Below are 22,742 nucleotides of genomic sequence, written 5' to 3' on the forward strand. Positions count from 1 at the left end.
CATAGTTCCTTGTTAGTTTGTTGTGTCGACGTCATTGATTTCGCAGCAGCTGGGATGTGTTCTATTAAGACCTATCGACCTATTTCTTTCGAAGCTTTCACCATCCACTTTAAGTGATTTGGATGACTTAAAGTCGAGGTGCTCAGGTTTTACACAATTTGCTTTCTTTATTGCAAATTATTTGAAACGATATAATAGCGTGACGATCGCAATTATTCTCCCTTCGAAGTGCACTCCGAAAGGATTATTTTTGCCGGTTGGGACGCAGGCTTGGTTTCGTTTGTGCGAAGAAACGGTGAGTGTGCAAGTGAGTAGCTTTGTTAAATTCCCAAAGACAAATTGTCATATAACAATATTTTACAAAAATTATTTTAGGGGGTTACCCTTAAATATTAAATTGTATCTGTAGCCTACTGTAGCCTACACATATACGCAACATATGCAGTGCTTAACGCTAAGGAAACGTAGGCTAATTTACATACGTTAACATAGGCTATTTAAAATATTACACACTCAAACCACAGTATTTTTTATATATAGTCAATGAATGAAGAAACATTTTATAAATAAGCAGTTTTGTGTAGTAGAATATAATATTCTCATGGCGTTATAAGAAACAAATACATATTTATTGTTTGCAAAAGTATTTAAGTGAAGTCTGCTGGGGGGAAACATAGGCAAATAAACAGCATTATTTATTAACACAAGTTATGTCAGATTAAATGAAACAAATAATAGAAAACACAGTATCCAAACTGTAAAATATTAGCCTACCATCCAAACATATTCTGAATTAAAAGTTCTCTGACTTCTGCTCCTGCAGGATGCATTCTGCCTTGATGTGTGTTCAAAGGATCATCATCAGAAACAGCATCTTCCTCACCATCGGCTCCAACAGCACCAACTTCCTCCTCAGGAAGCTGGACATTTTCCCTGACTGCAATGTTGTGGAGAATTGCAGTAACCACAATAACAGAACAGCTTTTGGTGGGGTTTAGCTTTAGGCCACCACTGGACTTGCTGATGCAGCCAAAACGTTGTTTCCACAGTCCTATAGTCCTCTCCACTATAGAGCGTGTCCTTCCATGGGCCTGATTAAACCTTTCCTCTGCAATGGTGGCTGGATGCTGCACAGGTGTCAAGAGGTAGGGGCGAAGAGGATATCCACTGTCTCCCAGCAGCCAGCTATCACCAAAGCCACCTTCTTCAGCCATCTGGCAAATTGCAGAATTGGCCCATGCAAAAGAGTCATGTGTGCTTCCAGGCCATTTTGCCACAATGTCAGTGAACATTCCCTGGTGATCACACACTACTTGAACATTAATGGCTGGATAGCCCTTCCTGCAAATGTACAAGGGCTCATTTACCTTAGGGCTTAATACTGGGATTAGGGTGCCATCAATGATGCCAATCACTCTGGGGATGTTGTCAATATCATAGAATTGTTGATTGGCCAGCTGTTCTTCAGGAGTTTTGGGGAAAACCAGGATGCTCTTCATCAGCTGTAACAGCAAAGGTGTTACTGTTGTCACAGTTTTGCTGACTGAAGACTTGCTGAGCCCCAGGCCATCACCCACCACCTCCATAAAACTTCCAACAGCAAAATAACGCAGTGTAGCTAACAACTGCACCTCTGGACATAAGGAGTAGTTTCTTCTTGTTGCCCTCTGAAGGTGTGGTTTCACTATCTGAAATAATTCAAGAATCTTGGTCCTTGGAAGACGGAATTTTCTTAAAATTTCATCATCAGATAGTGAGTCAAGAGGGGTAAAATTTGTCCTTATGTGGGCATTTATATAAACTGATTGACTTCTCAGCCGCCTTCTGTGCTCCAGCTGTAAGAATCTTTGTAAAGCTGCCATTGTTGAGCACTTGAAACACACAAGTGTAACTTTTATTAGGAGAGGCATTAGTACACCTGCTTTTGATGCACCATAGTTAATAGAAACACCTTAGCTAATAATCATTCTAAATTAATTTAATTACTACAATTCATTATTACCATCTTTGATTTGTTATAGTAATATGGTACAACATTAATATATTGTATATGTTGATTTGGTTTAAAATAGGCTGTTGTCTTTCTGTTATTTCATATTTTTCATTCTTCTCTTAAGAATGGTCTAAGTACTTAAGAGTGTTTTGTGTTATGTTTGGCTTATATTGTCTTTGATGATATTAATGTTGTGAATTAACAAAATTTTCATTTACTTTATGGTTTATTTATGTGATGGTAGCTTACCACTTCAAAATAAAAGTTACATTCCATATGTTTCATTATCAGGCTTGGTCACATTATTCAGGTATTTAATAAAGGATGACATGGCATGGTAAACATGCTTCAGCTTCACTCAGTAATGCCTGCATTTTTATGTGGCATTAATATACTACTTTGAGTCAAGTTACAATAGTATGCTGTTTAACTCATATTAAACTGAATGCCCAGTGTATTAGAAAAGCACTTGAAATACATATTACAAAAGAGTATACTTGGCCATAACATTTTTTATTTATTTGTATTTCAGTTCAACTGCTGAAGGGTTTTAACTTCATCACTGAAAAATAAATTGAATGCCATGCACCACACAGCTTCACCAGAGCTCCATTTGCCAGAACCAGTCTGTTTCCACCTCCCACGACAAGGACGAGGGGTTGGATTTTGGGAGGCATGAAGGCCAACAATGTAGGCAAAAAATAAAAAAAGAGGGTTACATCTGTGGATCTGAAAAAGAAAAAGATGACATGGCTGTCAGCCACACATGATTTGACTTTCCATACTGAGTAAATAACACAATTTTCACTTACTGTCGGTTGGTAGAAACATGGTTAAAGAGGGCTTGCTGGCTTGTTGTTGCAGGAGCTCCAATTTAGCCCTCCTATAGGCCATAACCTCCTGATGATGTTGGCCTTGCTGCTCCTTCAGGGCTCTCAGTTCTCTCTGTGATTCCCTGGAGTTCAGATAATTTCTTCTTCTCCGACTGAAGCAGCTTCTCACTGCAGCCACAACGTCCCCTGTTTCTCCTTTGGTGGGAGATTAATGGCTGGTTTTCTGGAATGCCAGAACGACGTTGCCCAGCACATGAGGAGGCCTCAGACTGAGGGGAGTCAGGAGAAGGGAGCAATAGCCCAAGACCAGGACTCATTGCTGATGTTACAGGGGCAGGTTGAAGGGGTTCTGATGTTACAGGGGCAGGTTGAAGGGGGCCTGATGTTAGAGGGGCAGGTTGAAGGGGTTCTGATGTTACAGGGGCAGGTTGAAGGGGGCCTGATGTTAGAGGGGCAGGTTGAAGGGGTTCTGATGTTACAGGGGCAGGTTGAAGGGGGCCTGATGTTTCAGGGCCAGGGTGGAAGGGGCCTGATGTTCCAGGGCCAGGGTGGAAGGGGCCTGATGTTCCAGGGCTCAACTTTGAATTCAAAGGCCTGGTTGACGCACATGCATCTATGCCTCCAGGGATCCCTTCCAATGCCTCAGGCCCCAGGATGGCCAAAACTTTGTCTTCCTCTGCAGTCAGAGGAGGAACGGAGTTGATACCCCCACCAGTCTTTTTTGCTTCCCTTCTACGTGCTGCAGCCCTCCGTTTTGTCACACTTGCGAAGTCCGTCCACTTTTTTCTAACTTCTGGGCTGCGCTCATAACCATAGCCAGCAGCATTTATTTTTTGGGTGATTTCTGCCCAGGATTTTTTTTTATCAGCATTTGTAACACAATTTTTCAGCTTTGAAAATAGCTGGATTTTATTATTCTCCACCTCCTCCAAAAGAATTGTAACTTCATTTTTTGAAAATTGTGGTTTTCGCATCATTTTCAGACAGGTCATATGAACACATAGCTGTATGGCAAGGGGACTTAAATAGGTAGGCTAATGATCTTAAGCAAAATATGCAACAGGTGTCCATAATATAACAATCACAGTGTTTTTAAAACCCATCATTTATTTTCATTTTAATTGTGCTGATCTATCAATATTCAATAAGAAATTAATAAATATGAAATTGTGAAATTAATAGTTATAGATTTTGGGATCAGAGAAGACAACATTGTGTTTATATATGTATATATATTATTGTGCAAAGCATGAATGTTGAGTTGTTAACGTAATTACTCCACATCGTCACTAAGAAAGCGCAGTCGAAAAGAGAAAATAACCAAATTTACAGCAGGTGGCGATATGTGCTCATAGCACCAGTCCGCCATTAGACCGAAGAAGAAGAAGAATAACGTCATAACGACAGCTCCAACCAATGTGGTTCAAACCATGGATCTGCGACACAGGTACCATGGTTTCGGGAAACAGTAGTGACTAGCTAGTTGATTTCTTTAAAGATGCATCGTACTATGGTAGTTAAACCAGCGAGTTGCATCGTTGTACGGGAAACGCACCCCAGATTAGCACTGAGTGGTTCAAGAAAGCAACTGTTGACAATCCGTGAGCCTACCCAAAGAAAGTTAAGAGACTGTCTAATTAATTAGAAGTGCCCCTAACCAAGATCTGTTACATGGTTCTCTCATTTTGTGACTGTAGGTTGAACAAAGTGAAACCTTTGTAATATGTCTGCCTGGATTTATTACACTGATGCACACTTTACAACACACACACTAGAGCCCTTCTACCAAGGGGAGCCTACAAGCTTAGCATAAAATAGCATAACGCCCATTCTATGGACTTTTCTGTTTGTCATAACACGCTAGTTGATGTTACACTCTCTCCTATGATAGAGCCATGAAGGTTCTTATTGAAAAAAATAAAAGACTCTCTGCGCACAAACACACACAACAGCAGTTCCATGATAAAATGATGGAGAAACAAACACTTAATGCTCTTTGTGTTTTTCAGTTTATGTAAGGCGCATTATAATTAGCACAGATGCATGTCAAATCATAACTATCACCAAAACGCAGAATGAGAATTTTTGTCTGCAAGTGCTCTTTATATGGAGTTCAAAGAAGCGCTAGCACTGATGCCCTGATCCTAATTATAAATGCGGCTATATATATATATATATATTTTTTTTTTCTCCAATAATTTCTTAGTGCTGTCAGTCCATTATTATTTTTTTATTGCGATTTAATCGCATAATTTCTTGTTGTTAATCGTGACCAAATGTTTAAAGTCGAATCAGTGAATATATATTATTTTTATACATACATACACACACACACACACACCACATCCCAAAGATGCTCTATTGGGTTGAGATCTGGTGACTGTGGGGGCCATTTTAGTACAGTGAACTCATTGTCATGTTCAAGAAACCAATTTGAAATGATTCGAGCTTTGTGACATGGTGCATTATCCTGCTGGAAATAGCCATCAGAGGATGGATCCATGTTCTCATTCTGTTTACGCCAAATTCTGACTCTACCATCTGAATGTCTCAACAGAAATTGAGACTCATCAGACCAGGCAACAATTTTCCAGTCTTCAACTGTCCAATTTTGGTGAGCTCTTGCAAATTGTAGCCTCTTTTTCCTATTTGTAGTGGAGATGAGTGGTACCCGGTGGGGTCTTCTGCTGTTGTAGCCCATCCGCCTCAAGGTTGTGCGTGTTGTGGCTTCACAAATGCTTTGCTGCATACCTCGGTTGTAACGAGTGGTTATTTCAGGCAAAGTTGCTCTTCTATCAGCTTGAATCAGTCGGCCCATTCTCCTCTGACCTCTAGCATCAACAAGGCATTTTCGCCCACAGGACTGCCGCATACGGGATGTTTTTCCCTTTTCACACCATTCTTTGTAAACCCTAGAAATGGTTGTGCGTGAAAATCCCAGTAACTGAGCAGATTGTGAAATACTCAGACCGGCCCGTCTGGCACCAACAACCATGCCACGCTCAAAATTGCTTAAATCACCTTTCTTTCCCATTCTGACATTCAGTTTGGAGTTCAGAAGATTGTCTTGACCAGGACCACACCCCTAAATGCATTGAAGCAACTGTCATGTGATTGGTTGATTAGATAATTGCATTAATGAGAAATTGAACAGGTGTTCCTAATAATCCTTTAGGTGAGTGTATATAGTTATTGTAAAGGGTTAGGGATATATTATTGTTGCAATTATTAATTTTTTGTTGCATTTGTGACCAGTTTAGTCACAGTCTGGAGTCCTGTTCAGTGTACTTGTAAGGATAGCTTCACTGTCATTTTTCTACTTTAAATTATGAGTAGCTTGTGAAGCTACAGTTTCAAAGTAGCCTCCTCACAACTGGTCAATACAGCGCTCAACATTCTGGCACACCAACTTTTCCAAATTCTGTTTGCAATCCCTACGGCTGCCTTCCGCCCCATGTTCCATAGTGTTATTATGGTTCTTTGTAGTTCTAATCTTGAATCATATTTAGAGAGATTATCTTTCTAAATTTACCTCAGGCCCTTGTGCCTGAACCATGAGAAAGCAGCTTGTTTTTTCCCCCTTATTGTTCAGCTTTGTTTATGGCTATTAGCAAATAGAGTGGCTTATAGCAAGCGTGCAACATTTGTACTCAAAAGCTTAGAGGGGATGACATCATGATGGAAGTGCAATGGGCCATCTGCCACTTGATGGCATTCAAGTACAGTACACAGTGGATTGCTATACTTCGCTCTCTGCATTAGTTTATATGCATTGCCAAAATATATAGAAATGAGAATCACTTAAAGGGGAAGTGAATAATCTCTGCAGCACTACTGGCACTAAATGGAATCCAATCAATTCCCGGTGAAATCAATCCGGCCCTTTTTTGTTGAAATATGTTGTTTTGCTCAGAAATAAGTCACATTACAGAAGTAAAATGGTTTGTGAGTAGACTAGCTATATAGTCAATACAATGTTGCTTTTTAGATGCTTAAGATCGGTGTCATTTGTCTGGGGTTATGTTAGGTTAGGTCATTATTCTATAGACCATAGATTGTAACTGAATACATCCATTTACTTCTTAATGTAATAGACATTCAAACTGATAGGTCTGTTAGCATATCCTGGCACCACTAAATTGAAAGAGTTACTATTATGATGTTTCTCATAATTGGTAATAATACTAAGCCTATCCATAGCTCTTACATCAAGACTACAAAACTATATACCTCTCAAGCTGTTATCAGGTTTCCTCTATCCAGTGATAAATAGGACTCATCCTCTTGGCAGCAATCGTACCTGTGTGAAATCTTCCGATAACAGTATCTTACTCCTTTCAAATGGGAGGTGATTTCGATGGAGAGGACTTGGCAACCCAATGCACATATTTTCAGGGATTTTTGTGGAAGATGCTTTCAGCAGAGGGTTTGCTTTTGTCACGTCTCGAAAAGGAGAAAGAGAGTGGGAGGGAAGGCAGAGAAAAAAAAGTGTGTGTGTGTGTGTGTGTGTGCATGTATGTATGTATGTATGTATGTATGTGAATATATATATATGTATATGTATAAAAAAAAATCAGTGGACACGCTGTAATTAAAAGTTGTGCAAAATCTCCTTGTTTTCCAGTGGACATTTTTTCAAATAATAGGATCAAATGGGCTGATTAAATTCATATCAAACTTTACTGGCAAGATAAACTTAAGTGTGCATTGTCAATGCATTATTAGTATAAATAATATAAAATGAATGATACATTTTTATTTGCTCAAGTTTAAAATCACAAAACTTAATACTTTAATACTTAACCCATTAGCGCATGCAATTAATTTAAAATGTTTAACATATAATTACATTTTTACACAATTATCATATTTTCCAATTTTAGATCAAATTTGGACGTATTATTCAGCTCTGTGTGACTTTGAAACACTGGTTAAAACAGAGCTGTTCAGCTTATAGTCCAAAAACCTGAAAGAGAATTCGGCATGGGTTCCCTCAGGATTTCCTCATGGGGTTTTATAATGTTTTTTTTTTACTTGCATGTAAAATAAGGTATGTGGTAAAAATTACTTGACGATACGTGGAGGTTTTGTTCTACAACATAAATTGCACACAGTCATACCTCAAATGTGAATTTTTAATAAAAAAAAAGAAAAAAAAAACGGCTTCAAAATTCACTTTTGGGTTCACCTACAAATTCACACACACACACACACACACACACATACAGGCATATGTGGTTTATGAGACCAATGTGTTTTTTCAGTGGTTTACGGGGACCCACCTTTCCCATCATCCTATCAACTTAAAATTCATGTCAAAAATTTTTATTTGATCTACAGAAGACAAATCTCACTTTAAAAATAAAATTTCACTTTCACAACATACATATATACAAAATGTGACATTTCACAGGCTTACGGGGTCAGGACCAGATTGTGGTTTATGGAGCCAAAGGGGTTTATGAGGCCGGTTTACATACAACACACAAATCTAGCCACTTCCTGGTATAAGGGGACTGACAAACATTACAAGGTCTATATAAACATAACATTATATTTAACCTCTTAAAACACACTGCCAGGTCCTGGAAGGGGGTATAGATACACTAAACTTTACGCACAATCCAGTGATCGGTTCTTTACTCAAACCTAAATAACACGGACGCAAATGCGATATGGAGTGTACAAAATATTTATTTCTAGAAAAAAAAAGAATTTCTACTAATTTAAAGGGTTCTTCTTCTAAAACAACCATGAGTTTATATTTATTCGATGTATTTAATTAATGACAAGCCTCTTTAATTGGCATACAGAGTTAGATGAAACTGTCAGTGTAAAACAAACGGTTAATAACTAATACATGCTGTCTATTTACTGCATTATTACACACAATTATAAAAACAATAACTACGTTTCTATTTTTTACGAATAAAGTTTAATCGCATCAAAATAAAGCTGATGGAAACGCAAATCACTGCTAAAATTTCAGTGTTGACAATATTTGTCCATTTAACTCTAGGGCATAAACTCTATGTCAATACTTCAAATGTCACAAAAACACGGTTTGGAAACAATTTTTGTCGAGAAAATTGGCATTATCGCAAAAATGTAGTGTCACATAACTTTACCCCAATCGTTAGCATGTGTTAATAATGACAACGCTATAAATCCTTGAAAGCCAATTGATTGTACATGATTCTGGATTGATCTTAACAGCAGATCTGATGCTGCAAACAATTCTGTGTCACGACACATCCAGGAGAGCAACACAAATATCTCGTATCATGCACATCGACACATTGAACAAATGAATGGCCACTCTTTGCGATTCATTTAATCATAGTAGTCGTCCGTTTATTTATTAAAAGTTGCTGGACAAATATGAGGGACATAATGCAGTTGTGATGGTGATGCTTTAGATGAGATGATTGTTTAAAATATTGAATATCAGGAATGTATCATATGTGTAAACACTGATATTACATATATGATACAACAAGAGGGAGAAAAAAAAAATGGTCATTTAGAGAAATTTGGTCCATTGGAATAAACATCTACATTAAACCCTTCAACAGCATCATTCAGAGAGTAAAACATGTTAAACATGTTGTGAAACAAAGATACAAAACACTGTCACTCAGTGATGGGAATAAAAACAAAACTACTAAAAAAAGACCTTCACAATAAAATCACAAGTGAAAACGTGACAGAGATTTAGTCCCTTGGACAATTTTTTTTGGTTAAAATCCAAAATCAATTTAGTTCAACTGACGTTTAAATGGTTCGAACAAAATCTCTGATATTTTGGCATGTCCTGTTTTGTAGAGCTGGATGCTCACACTTTTTGCACACCTCACATTCCCTCTTAGATGCCAAGTGACCCTTCATGATATGAGATTTGAAGCGTCACATCACAGCGTTGACCTCAGCTTTCGTCCATGGTGTTCTTGCAGATGTGCATTTACCTCTGTTATCCACTGAAAACAAACAAGATCATAAAATTGTTTGTTAGTATGACTAAACATTACACAATGACTGCATAACACCTGTGTGTGTTTAGTGTGTGTGCTTACTCATGGTTTATGAGGACATGATTTGGTATATGAGGACCGAATATGGCGACTGTATGTGACTAAACATTACACTATGACTGCATAACACCTGTGTGTGTTTAGTGTGTGTACTTACTCATGGTTTATGAGGACATGATTTGGTATATGAGGACCGAATATGGCGACTGTATGTGACTAAACATTACACTATGTCTGCATAACACCTGTGTGTGATTAGTGTGTGTGCTTACTCATGGTGTATGAGGACATGATTTGGTATATGAGGACCGAATATGGCGACTGTATGTGACTAAACATTACACTATGACTGCATAACACCTGTGTGTGATTAGTGTGTGTGCTTACTCATGGTGTATGAGGACATGATTTGGTATATGAGGACCGAATATGGCGACTGTATGTGACTAAACATTACACTATGACTGCATAACACCTGTGTGTGTTTAGTGTGTGTACTTACTCATGGTTTATGAGGACATGATTTGGTATATGAGGACCGAATATGGCGACTGTATGTGACTAAACATTACACTATGTCTGCATAACACCTGTGTGTGATTAGTGTGTGTGCTTACTCATGGTGTATGAGGACATGATTTGGTATATGAGGACCGAATATGGCGACTGTATGTGACTAAACATTACACTATGTCTGCATAACACCTGTGTGTGATTAGTGTGTGTGCTTACTCATGGTGTATGAGGACATGATTTGGTATATGAGGACCGAATATGGCGACTGTATGTGACTAAACAGTACACTATGTCTGCATAACACTTGTGTGTGTTTAGTGTGTGTGCTTACTCATGGTTTATGGGGACATGATTTGGTATATGAGGACCGAATATGGCGACTGTATGTGACTAAACAGTACACTATGTCTGCATAACACCTGTGTGTGTTTAGTGTGTGTGATTACTCATGGTGTATGAGGACATGATTTGGTATATGAGGACCGAATATGGCGACTGTATGTGACTAAACATTACACTATGTCTGCATAACACCTGTGTGTGTTTAGTGTGTGTGATTACTCATGGTGTATGAGGACATGATTTGGTATATGAGGACCGAATATGGCGACTGTATGTGACTAAACAGTACACTATGACTGCATAACACCTGTGTGTGTTTAGTGTGTGTGCTTACTCATGGTTTATGAGGACATGATTTGGTATATGAGGACCGAATATGGCGACTGTATGTGACTAAACAGTACACTATGACTGCATAACACCTGTGTGTGTTTAGTGTGTGTGCTTACTCATGGTTTATGAGGACATGATTTGGTATATGAGGACCGAATATGGCGACTGTATGTGACTAAACAGTACACTATGTCTGCATAACACCTGTGTGTGTTTAGTGTGTGTGCTTACTCATGGTTTATGAGGACATGATTTGGTATATGAGGACCGAATATGGCGACTGTATGTGACTAAACATTACACTATGTCTGCATAACACCTGTGTGTGTTTAGTGTGTGTGCTTACTCATGGTGTATGAGGACATGATTTGGTATATGAGGACCGAATATGGCGACTGTATGTGACTAAACAGTACACTATGTCTGCATAACACCTGTGTGTGTATAGTGTGTGTGCTTACTCATGGTTTATGAGGACATGATTTGGTATATGAGGACCGAATATGGCGACTGTATGTGACTAAACAGTACACTATGTCTGCATAACACCTGTGTGTGTTTAGTGTGTGTGCTTACTCATGGTTTATGAGGACATGATTTGGTATATGAGGACCGAATATGGCGACTGTATTTGACTAAACATTACACTATGTCTGCATAACACCTGTGTGTGTTTAGTGTGTGTGCTTACTCATGGTTTATGGGGACATGATTTGGTATATGAGGACCGAATATGGCGACTGTATGTGACTAAACATTACACTATGTCTGCATAACACCTGTGTGTGTTTAGTGTGTGCTTACTCATGGTTTATGAGGACATGATTTGGTATATGAGGACCGAATATGGCGACTGTATGTGACTAAACAGTACACTATGTCTGCATAACACTTGTGTGTGTTTAGTGTGTGTGCTTACTCATGGTTTATGAGGACATGATTTGGTATACGAGGACCGAATATGGCGACTGTATGTGACTAAACAGTACACTATGACTGCATAACACCTGTGTGTGTTTAGTGTGTGTGCTTACTCATGGTTTATGGGGACATGATTTGGTATATGAGGACCGAATATGGCGACTGTATGTGACTAAACATTACACTATGTCTGCATAACACTTGTGTGTGTTTAGTGTGTGTGCTTACTCATGGTTTATGGGGACATGATTTGGTATATGAGGACCGAATATGGCGACTGTATGTGACTAAACAGTACACTATGACTGCATAACACCTGTGTGTGTTTAGTGTGTGTGCTTACTCATGGTTTATGAGGACATGATTTGGTATATGAGGACCGAATATGGCGACTGTATGTGACTAAACAGTACACTATGACTGCATAACACCTGTGTGTGTTTAGTGTGTGTGCTTACTCATGGTTTATGAGGACATGATTTGGTATATGAGGACCGAATATGGCGACTGTATGTGACTAAACAGTACACTATGTCTGCATAACACCTGTGTGTGTTTAGTGTGTGTGCTTACTCATGGTTTATGAGGACATGATTTGGTATATGAGGACCGAATATGGCGACTGTATGTGACTAAACATTACACTATGTCTGCATAACACCTGTGTGTGTTTAGTGTGTGTGCTTACTCATGGTTTATGAGGACATGATTTGGTATATGAGGACCGAATATGGCGACTGTATGTGACTAAACAGTACACTATGTCTGCATAACACCTGTGTGTGTTTAGTGTGTGTGCTTACTCATGGTTTATGAGGACATGATTTGGTATATGAGGACCGAATATGGCGACTGTATGTGACTAAACAGTACACTATGACTGCATAACACCTGTGTGTGTTTAGTGTGTGCTTACTCATGGTTTATGAGGACATGATTTGGTATATGAGGACCGAATATGGCGACTGTATGTGACTAAACAGTACACTATGTCTGCATAACACCTGTGTGTGTTTAGTGTGTGTGCTTACTCATGGTTTATGGGGACATGATTTGGTATATGAGGACCGAATATGGCGACTGTATGTGACTAAACAGTACACTATGTCTGCATAACACCTGTGTGTGTTTAGTGTGTGTGCTTACTCATGGTTTATGAGGACATGATTTGGTATATGAGGACCGAATATGGCGACTGTATGTGACTAAACATTACACTATGTCTGCATAACACCTGTGTGTGTTTAGTGTGTGCTTACTCATGGTTTATGAGGACATGATTTGGTATATGAGGACCGAATATGGCGACTGTATGTGACTAAACAGTACACTATGTCTGCATAACACCTGTGTGTGTTTAGTGTGTGTGCTTACTCATGGTTTATGAGGACATGATTTGGTATATGAGGACCGAATATGGCGACTGTATGTGACTAAACAGTACACTATGACTGCATAACACCTGTGTGTGTTTAGTGTGTGTGCTTACTCATGGTTTATGAGGACATGATTTGGTATATGAGGACCGAATATGGCGACTGTATGTGACTAAACAGTACACTATGTCTGCATAACACCTGTGTGTGTTTAGTGTGTGTGCTTACTCATGGTGTATGAGGACATGATTTGGTATATGAGGACCGAATATGGCGACTGTATGTGACTAAACAGTACACTATGTCTGCATAACACCTGTGTGTGTTTAGTGTGTGTGCTTACTCATGGTTTATGGGGACATGATTTGGTATATGAGGACCGAATATGGCGACTGTATGTGACTAAACAGTACACTATGTCTGCATAACACCTGTGTGTGTTTAGTGTGTGTGCTTACTCATGGTTTATGAGGACATGATTTGGTATATGAGGACCGAATATGGCGACTGTATGTGACTAAACAGTACACTATGACTGCATAACACCTGTGTGTGTTTAGTGTGTGTGCTTACTCATGGTGTATGAGGACATGATTTGGTATATGAGGACCGAATATGGCGACTGTATGTGACTAAACAGTACACTATGTCTGCATAACACCTGTGTGTGTTTAGTGTGTGTGCTTACTCATGGTTTATGAGGACATGATTTGGTATATGAGGACCGAATATGGCGACTGTATGTGACTAAACATTACACTATGTCTGCATAACACCTGTGTGTGTTTAGTGTGTGTGCTTACTCATGGTTTATGGGGACATGATTTGGTATATGAGGACCGAATATGGCGACTGTATGTGACTAAACATTACACTATGTCTGCATAACACCTGTGTGTGTTTAGTGTGTGTGCTTACTCATGGTGTATGAGGACATGATTTGGTATATGAGGACCGAATATGGCGACTGTATGTGACTAAACATTACACTATGTCTGCATAACACCTGTGTGTGTTTAGTGTGTGTGCTTACTCATGGTTTATGAGGACATGATTTGGTATATGAGGACCGAATATGGCGACTGTATGTGACTAAACATTACACTATGTCTGCATAACACCTGTGTGTGTTTAGTGTGTGTGCTTACTCATGGTTTATGAGGACATGATTTGGTATATGAGGACCGAATATGGCGACTGTATGTGACTAAACATTACACTATGACTGCATAACACCTGTGTGTGTTTAGTGTGTGTGCTTACTCATGGTGTATGAGGACATGATTTGGTATATGAGGACCGAATATGGCGACTGTATGTGACTAAACAGTACACTATGTCTGCATAACACCTGTGTGTGTTTAGTGTGTGTGCTTACTCATGGTTTATGAGGACATGATTTGGTATATGAGGACCGAATATGGCGACTGTATGTGACTAAACATTACACTATGTCTGCATAACACTTGTGTGTGTTTAGTGTGTGCTTACTCATGGTTTATGAGGACATGATTTGGTATATGAGGACCGAATATGGCGACTGTATGTGACTAAACAGTACACTATGACTGCATAACACCTGTGTGTGTTTAGTGTGTGTGCTTACTCATGGTTTATGGGGACATGATTTGGTATATGAGGACCGAATATGGCGACTGTATGTGACTAAACATTACACTATGACTGCATAACACCTGTGTGTGTTTAGTGTGTGTGCTTACTCATGGTTTATGGGGACATGATTTGGTATATGAGGACCGAATATGGCGACTGTATGTGACTAAACATTACACTATGTCTGCATAACACTTGTGTGTGTTTAGTGTGTGTGCTTACTCATGGTTTATGGGGACATGATTTGGTATATGAGGACCGAATATGGCGACTGTATGTGACTAAACAGTACACTATGACTGCATAACACCTGTGTGTGTTTAGTGTGTGTGCTTACTCATGGTTTATGAGGACATGATTTGGTATATGAGGACCGAATATGGCGACTGTATGTGACTAAACAGTACACTATGACTGCATAACACCTGTGTGTGTTTAGTGTGTGTGCTTACTCATGGTTTATGAGGACATGATTTGGTATATGAGGACCGAATATGGCGACTGTATGTGACTAAACATTACACTATGTCTGCATAACACCTGCGTGTGTTTAGTGTGTGTGCTTACTCATGGTTTATGAGGACATGATTTGGTATATGAGGACCGAATATGGCGACTGTATGTGACTAAACAGTACACTATGTCTGCATAACACCTGTGTGTGTTTAGTGTGTGTGCTTACTCATGGTTTATGAGGACATGATTTGGTATATGAGGACCGAATATGGCGACTGTATGTGACTAAACAGTACACTATGTCTGCATAACACCTGTGTGTGTTTAGTGTGTGTGCTTACTCATGGTTTATGAGGACATGATTTGGTATATGAGGACCGAATATGGCGACTGTATGTGACTAAACAGTACACTATGACTGCATAACACCTGTGTGTGTTTAGTGTGTGTGTGCTTACTCATGGTTTATGAGGACATGATTTGGTATATGAGGACCGAATATGGCGACTGTATGTGACTAAACAGTACACTATGACTGCATAACACCTGTGTGTGTTTAGTGTGTGCTTACTCATGGTTTATGGGGACATGATTTGGTATATGAGGACCGAATATGGCTGACTGTATGTGACTAAACATTACACTATGTCTGCATAACACCTGTGTGTGTTTAGTGTGTGCTTACTCATGGTGTATGAGGACATGATTTGGTATATGAGGACCGAATATGGCGACTGTATGTGACTAAACATTACACTATGTCTGCATAACACCTGTGTGTGTTTAGTGTGTGTGCTTACTCATGGTGTATGAGGACATGATTTGGTATATGAGGACCGAATATGGCGACTGTATGTGACTAAACAGTACACTATGTCTGCATAACACCTGTGTGTGTTTAGTGTGTGTGCTTACTCATGGTTTATGGGGACATGATTTGGTATATGAGGACCGAATATGGCGACTGTATGTGACTAAACAGTACACTATGTCTGCATAACACCTGTGTGTGTTTAGTGTGTGTGCTTACTCATGGTTTATGGGGACATGATTTGGTATATGAGGACCGAATATGGCGACTGTATGTGACTAAACAGTACACTATGTCTGCATAACACCTGTGTGTGTTTAGTGTGTGTGCTTACTCATGGTTTATGAGGACATGATTTGGTATATGAGGACCGAATATGGCGACTGTATGTGACTAAACAGTACACTATGACTGCATAACACCTGTGTGTGTTTAGTGTGTGTGTGCTTACTCATGGTTTATGAGGACATGATTTGGTATATGAGGACCGAATATGGCGACTGTATGTGACTAAACAGTACACTATGACTGCATAACACCTGTGTGTGTTTAGTGTGTGCTTACTCATGGTTTATGGGGACATGATTTGGTATATGAGGACCGAATATGGCGACTGTATGTGACTAAACATTACACTATGTCTGCATAACACCTGTGTGTGTTTAGTGTGTGCTTACTCATGGTGTATGAGGACATGATTTGGTATATGAGGACCGAATATGGCGACTGTATGTGACTAAACATTACACTATGTCTGCATAACACCTGTGTGTGTTTAGTGTGTGCTTACTCATGGTGTATGAGGACATGATTTGGTATATGAGGACCGAATATGGCGACTGTATGTGACTAAACAGTACACTATGTCTGCATAACACCTGTGTGTGTTTAGTGTGTGTGCTTACTCATGGTTTATGGGGACATGATTTGGTATATGAGGACCGAATATGGCGACTGTATGTGACTAAACAGTACACTATGTCTGCATAACACCTGTGTGTGTTTAGTGTGTGCTTACTCATGGTTTATGGGGACATGATTTGGTATATGAGGACCGAATATGGCGACTGTATGTGACTAAACAGTACACTGTCGCTGCATAACACTTGTGTGTGTTTAGTGTGTGCTTACTCATGGTTTATGAGGACTTAATTTGGTATATGAGGACCGAATATGGCGACTATGTGACTAAACAGTACACTATGGCTTCACAATGTTTCATCCCAAATTGGGTCCTCATATACCAAATGTATGGCCTCATTAACCATGAGTAAGCATACACAAACACACACAAGGGTTACAAAACGGCAGCGTACTGCTTAGTCACATACAGTCAGGTCCATAAATATTGGGACATTGACACAACTCTAATCTTTTTGGCTCTATACACCACCACAATGGATTTGAAATGAAACGAACAAGATGTGCTTTAACTACAGACTTTCAGCTTTAATTTGAGGGTATTTACATCCAAATCAGGTGAACGGTGTAGGAATTACAACAGTTTGTATATGTGCCTCCCACTTTTTAAGGGACCAAAAGTAATGGGACAGATTAACAATCATAAATCAAACTTTCACTTTTTAATACTTGGTTGCAAATCCTTTGCAGTCAATTACAGCCTGAAGTCTGGAACGCATAGACATCACCAGACGCTGGGTTTCATCCCTGGTGATGCTCTGCCAGGCCTCTACTGCAACTGTCTTCAGTTCCTGCGTGTTCTTGGGGCATTTTCCCTTCAGTTTTGTCTTCAGCAAGTGAAATGCATGCTCAATCGGATTCAGGTCAGGTGATTGACTTGGCCATTGCATAACATTCCACTTCTTTAACTTAAAAAACTCTTTGGTTGCTTTCGCAGTATGCTTCGGGTCATTGTCCATCTGTACTGTGAAGCGCCGTCCAATGAGTTCTGAAGCATTTGGCTGAATATGAGCAGATAATATTGCCCGAAACACTTCAGAATTCATCCTGCTGCTTTTGTCAGCAGTCACATCATCAATAAATACAAGAGAACCAGTTCCATTGGCAGCCATACATGCCCACGCCATGACACTACCACCACCACGCTTCACTGATGAGGTGGTATGCTTTGGATCATGAGCAGTTCCTTTCCTTCTCCATACTCTTCTCTTCCCATCACTCTGGTACAAGTTGATCTTTGTCTCATCTGTCCATAGGATGTTGTTCCAGAACTGTGAAGGCTTTTTTAGATGTTGTTTGGCAAACTCTAATCTGGCCTTCCTGTTTTTGAGGCTCACCAATGGTTTACATCTTGTGGTGAACCCTCTGTATTCACTCTGGTGAAGTCTTCTCTTGATGGTTGACTTTGACACACATACACCTACCTCCTGGAGAGTGTTCTTGATCTGGCCAACTGTTGTGAAGGGTGTTTTCTTCACCAGGGAAAGAATCCACCACAGTTGTTTTTGTTGGTCTTCCGGGTCTTTTGGTGTTGCTGAGCTCACCGGAGCGTTCTTTCTTTTTAAGAATGTTCCAAACAGTTGATTTGGCCACACCTAATGTTTTTGCTATCTCTCTGATGGGTTTGTTTTGATTTTTCAGCCTAATGATGGCTTGCTTCACTGATAGTGACAGCTCTTTGGATCTCATATTGAGAGTTGACAGCAACAGATTCCAAATGCAAATAGCACACTTGAAATGAACTCTGGGCCTTTATCTGCTCCTTGTAAATGGGATAATGAGGGAATAACACACACCTGGCCATGGAACAGCTGAGCAGCCAATTGTCCCATTACTTTTGGTCCCTTAAAAGTGGGAGGCACATATACAAACTGTTGTAATTCCTACAACGTTCACCTGATTTGGATGTAAATACCCTCAAATTAAAGCTGAAAGTCTGCAGTTAAAGCACATCTTGTTCGTTTCATTTCAAATCCATTGTGGTGGTGTATAGAGCCAAAAAGATTAGAATTGTGTCGATGTCCCAATATTTATGGACCTGACTGTACATTAGCAATAAGATACTCTCACTTCAGATCATGTTAAAGCACTTCATGTGTGTCAAACGAAGTTGACAAATGTATTGACAAACCTCTTCAGGAGGGGCAGTGGGAGAAACGACTTGGTCCTGGACTGTAGCTGGAGCCATGGGCTGATGGAGAGGCAGAAAGAGAGAAACAAAGAGAGAGGGAACAAAGAGAGACAACAAAGTTATCTCAATGGAATTATTTGCTACAGTTTTCTACAAACACAGAATTTGACACATTTGGTAGGAATGAATATAACTTTTAGAATTGATTGTCATTAATTTTGTCAGCACCATAGTTTGAAGGGATGTGTGGTCCTGGACAGTAGCTGGAGCCATGGGGGTTTGGGGGAGTGAGAGAGATTCTATGCATTCAACACTACTCACTAGTGTTGTCAAATATACTGGTACCCCGGTACCAAGGCGGTACTCAAACTACAAATTATTTACGATACCAGAATTTCTGAAGGTATCGGGTACCGAGTACTGGGTCTACCGGTACCCACGCAGAGGCGGGAACTTTCGAACGCTTGCAACAAGCAAAAGATGACGACAAGCAAAGCTGCTGCTGCAGAGTCTCAACTGAATCATGTCGGGAAAAAAAGTGGAAATTTCAGAAAATTCTTTGGATTTGAGGCTGATGAAAAGGGAAACATCATAAATCAGCAAAAAACATTTTGTAAACGCTGCTTTCGCAATTTTCTGACGAAAGGAGGAAACACATAAAACTTAATGAAGCACCTGAAAGACAGACACCCAGATTTATTCAAGCAAATAAAGCATATTATCATTTGCATTAGGGCTGAAACGTTTAGTCAACATTATCAACATCGTTGAAAATACAAAATTGATGAGAAAAATGTTCATTGTCGAATAGTCGTTTGATCTCATTTAACATAACATGAAATCACATTAAACTGTAACGATATCACGTGAGAGCAGCAGTTCAGAATTACACAGATCACAGGTGCACTCCAAACTTTCACCGTTTATTTTATGTAGATCCCAAAGTATTAGGGAATGATTAAAGTACATTCAGAAGCATGTCCCGTTGTGGAATAAGCGGAGGCGGAGCTCTTTAAAGGAAACATCCCGGCATTACATCTTAAATGCAGTTATATTTAATGCGTTATTGCTTTATTAAAGTTCAAATAATACAGAAGAAGATCATGTTAATAACTATAAACTCAGAAACGGGCATTTCTCTGTGTGGTCGGCGCCTCTTCTATGAGTTGTGCGAATGTCCCGATCTAAGGACGCTCATCCCTCGAGCGCGGACGCTTAATGCAGCTCGATTAGAACTTATTTAATCATAATATCCATATATGTGTCAATATGCATTTCTTATCATGAAGAAAATTGGCAATATGCAGCTTTATTAATAAGAGAGCACTTTGCACATTAGTTTGGAAATAGTTTATTAATTTTATTGTATGCTTGTTTATTTAGGCTTTTTTTTAGTACTTAAAAAGTTAAAAGTTAAAAGTTGCAAAAGTTGAAACAAATCTTTTATCAAAAAATCAAAAACATTGTTCAGTTTTGTTATAATTAAAAAATAATATATTTAAATTAAAGTGTTGCTCAATGGCATATTTTTGTTCTTAGTTCTGCTGCTAATGTTTTGTAGACTTTGTTAATAAAAGAGTGTTGCTTAGTAACCTGTTTTTGCTTTGGTACCGAAAATGGTATCGAGTACCGTGAAATTTCACTGGTATTGGTACCGACTGCTGAAAATTTTATACCGTGACAACACTACTACTCACTATTAAAAATACTTTATTCAATAAAAGTCAGTGGTACTCTACCTTGGGCATTTCCTGTCCATAGCAGGAATGTCATGGCAAGTCAACACCTCCATAGTCATCAGTAATCTCTCGAACTTCCTTTCCATCCATAACGGCCAATAAAAAATATGGGGCATACCATCCACTTCTTTTTCATCTTTGCATTGGGTTTCACTAGTCTCCCAAGTGATCTGTCAACGACTGAAGCATCAATGCTAAAGGGGTCATAAAAATCAACTGTTAAAATTGTTAACTAAAATTAAGCTCTAGAAGAGAACACATCTTTAGGATGTGCATGTCAGCCTGCCCCAGATATCTCCATGTGTTATTTGGCTTCATTTCCAAAGATGCACATGGGCTAACATACAGTACAATACAGGCTACTCACCAGGGCAGGGTTGCACCAGCTGTGTGTAAGTTCTCACGTAAGTTGGGATGTAAATTTTACACTAAGGGCTTAGTAACTAGTAGGGTTGCAACGGTATGAGATTTTTACGGTATGATAACCGTCTCAGAAAATATCACTGTTTCACAGTATCACGGTATACAGTATTACACAATTACTATTATCAGTGAAAACAGAAGGGTTATTTTATGTATTCATTTATTTTTGTGCAAACACTTTATTATAATTGAAACTTGAAACCATTTATTTTATTGAAGTGTAAAAAAAAGTCTCTCTTTTGAATATAAATAAATAGAAAAAATAAGAAAGCTAACAGAATTATAATAAACAGAATTATAAACATAATAAAAATAGCATGTAACTATAACATGTTAGTTTACATGTTAAATTAACTACTAACTGAAAAATAACATCAGCTGTGTGAGCTTTTAAAGTAATGTCCTCTGATTATTAACAGTTAACATATACTGTAGACGGCTCCTGTCTGTACCTTTAACTCAGTGTTTCTCAACTGGTTTATAGTAATATATTGATTATTAACATATACTGTAGACGGCTCCTGTCTGTACCTTTAACTCAGTGTTTCTCAACTGGTTTATAGTAATATATTGATTATTAACAGTTAACATATACTGTAGACGGCTCCTGTCTGTACCTTTAACTCAGTGTTTCTCAACTGGTTTATAGTAATATATTGATTATTAACAGTTAACATATACTGTAGACGGCTCCTGTCTGTACCTTTAACTCAGTGTTTCTCAACTGGTTTATAGTAATATATTGATTATTAACAGTTAACATATACTGTAGACGGCTCCTGTCTGTACCTTTAACTCAGTGTTTCTCAACTGGTTTTGCTTCAGGACAGATTTTACATTGGAAATCAAGTGTGGACCTGCCATAGATCAAACATAACCTGTATTTAATGTATCTTGGGTCACATTTCCTTTTATGTTGCAGTTTTGTTCATGGTTTTCCAGTACAAACACATGCATCAAGTGACATTAATTCTATTGTTGATGTCAAAATCTACAGGAAGTTTCTCTCCCCATTTTAAAAATTGAAGAGCATATTTACTTATATGAGCCCATTATTATCCCGTTTGTTAATTAATATTATATTTATACACATATTACACAGAAGGAAAGGCTCCTCATTACCATGGTTAGGTCAGTGTGCTAGTCTTAAATAATAGTTATATAATAATAAATTACAGTATTTATGAAAAATAAATATTAGCTGAAACACATCTTGAAACTTTAACTACAGCTGCCACTGTTGATATAAAATGAGGTCTAATAAATTCTAACTTTAGATCATATCATATGAAACTATATAAT

At 38.8% G+C, this 22,742-nt stretch overlaps 1 protein-coding gene across 1 annotated transcript; it reads right to left on the minus strand.

Moving 5' to 3' along the window:
* Positions 1-770: 770 nt before the first annotated feature.
* LOC127640968 (putative nuclease HARBI1) lies at positions 771-1,586 on the minus strand. The gene has a single exon (XM_052123710.1). The coding sequence runs from the start codon at positions 1,584-1,586 to the stop codon at positions 771-773; it is 816 nt and encodes a 271-aa protein (XP_051979670.1).
* Between the last annotated feature and the right edge of the window lie 21,156 nt (positions 1,587-22,742).

This window comes from Xyrauchen texanus, chromosome 50 (assembly GCF_025860055.1).
Source record: "Xyrauchen texanus isolate HMW12.3.18 chromosome 50, RBS_HiC_50CHRs, whole genome shotgun sequence".
Taxonomy (NCBI): domain Eukaryota; kingdom Metazoa; phylum Chordata; class Actinopteri; order Cypriniformes; family Catostomidae; genus Xyrauchen; species Xyrauchen texanus.

What these genes read in the sequence shown, in the direction of transcription:
- LOC127640968 (XM_052123710.1), bottom strand. Translation starts at nt 1,586, where the DNA reads ATGGAGGTGGTGGGTGATGGCCTGGGGCTCAGCAAGTCTTCAGTCAGC.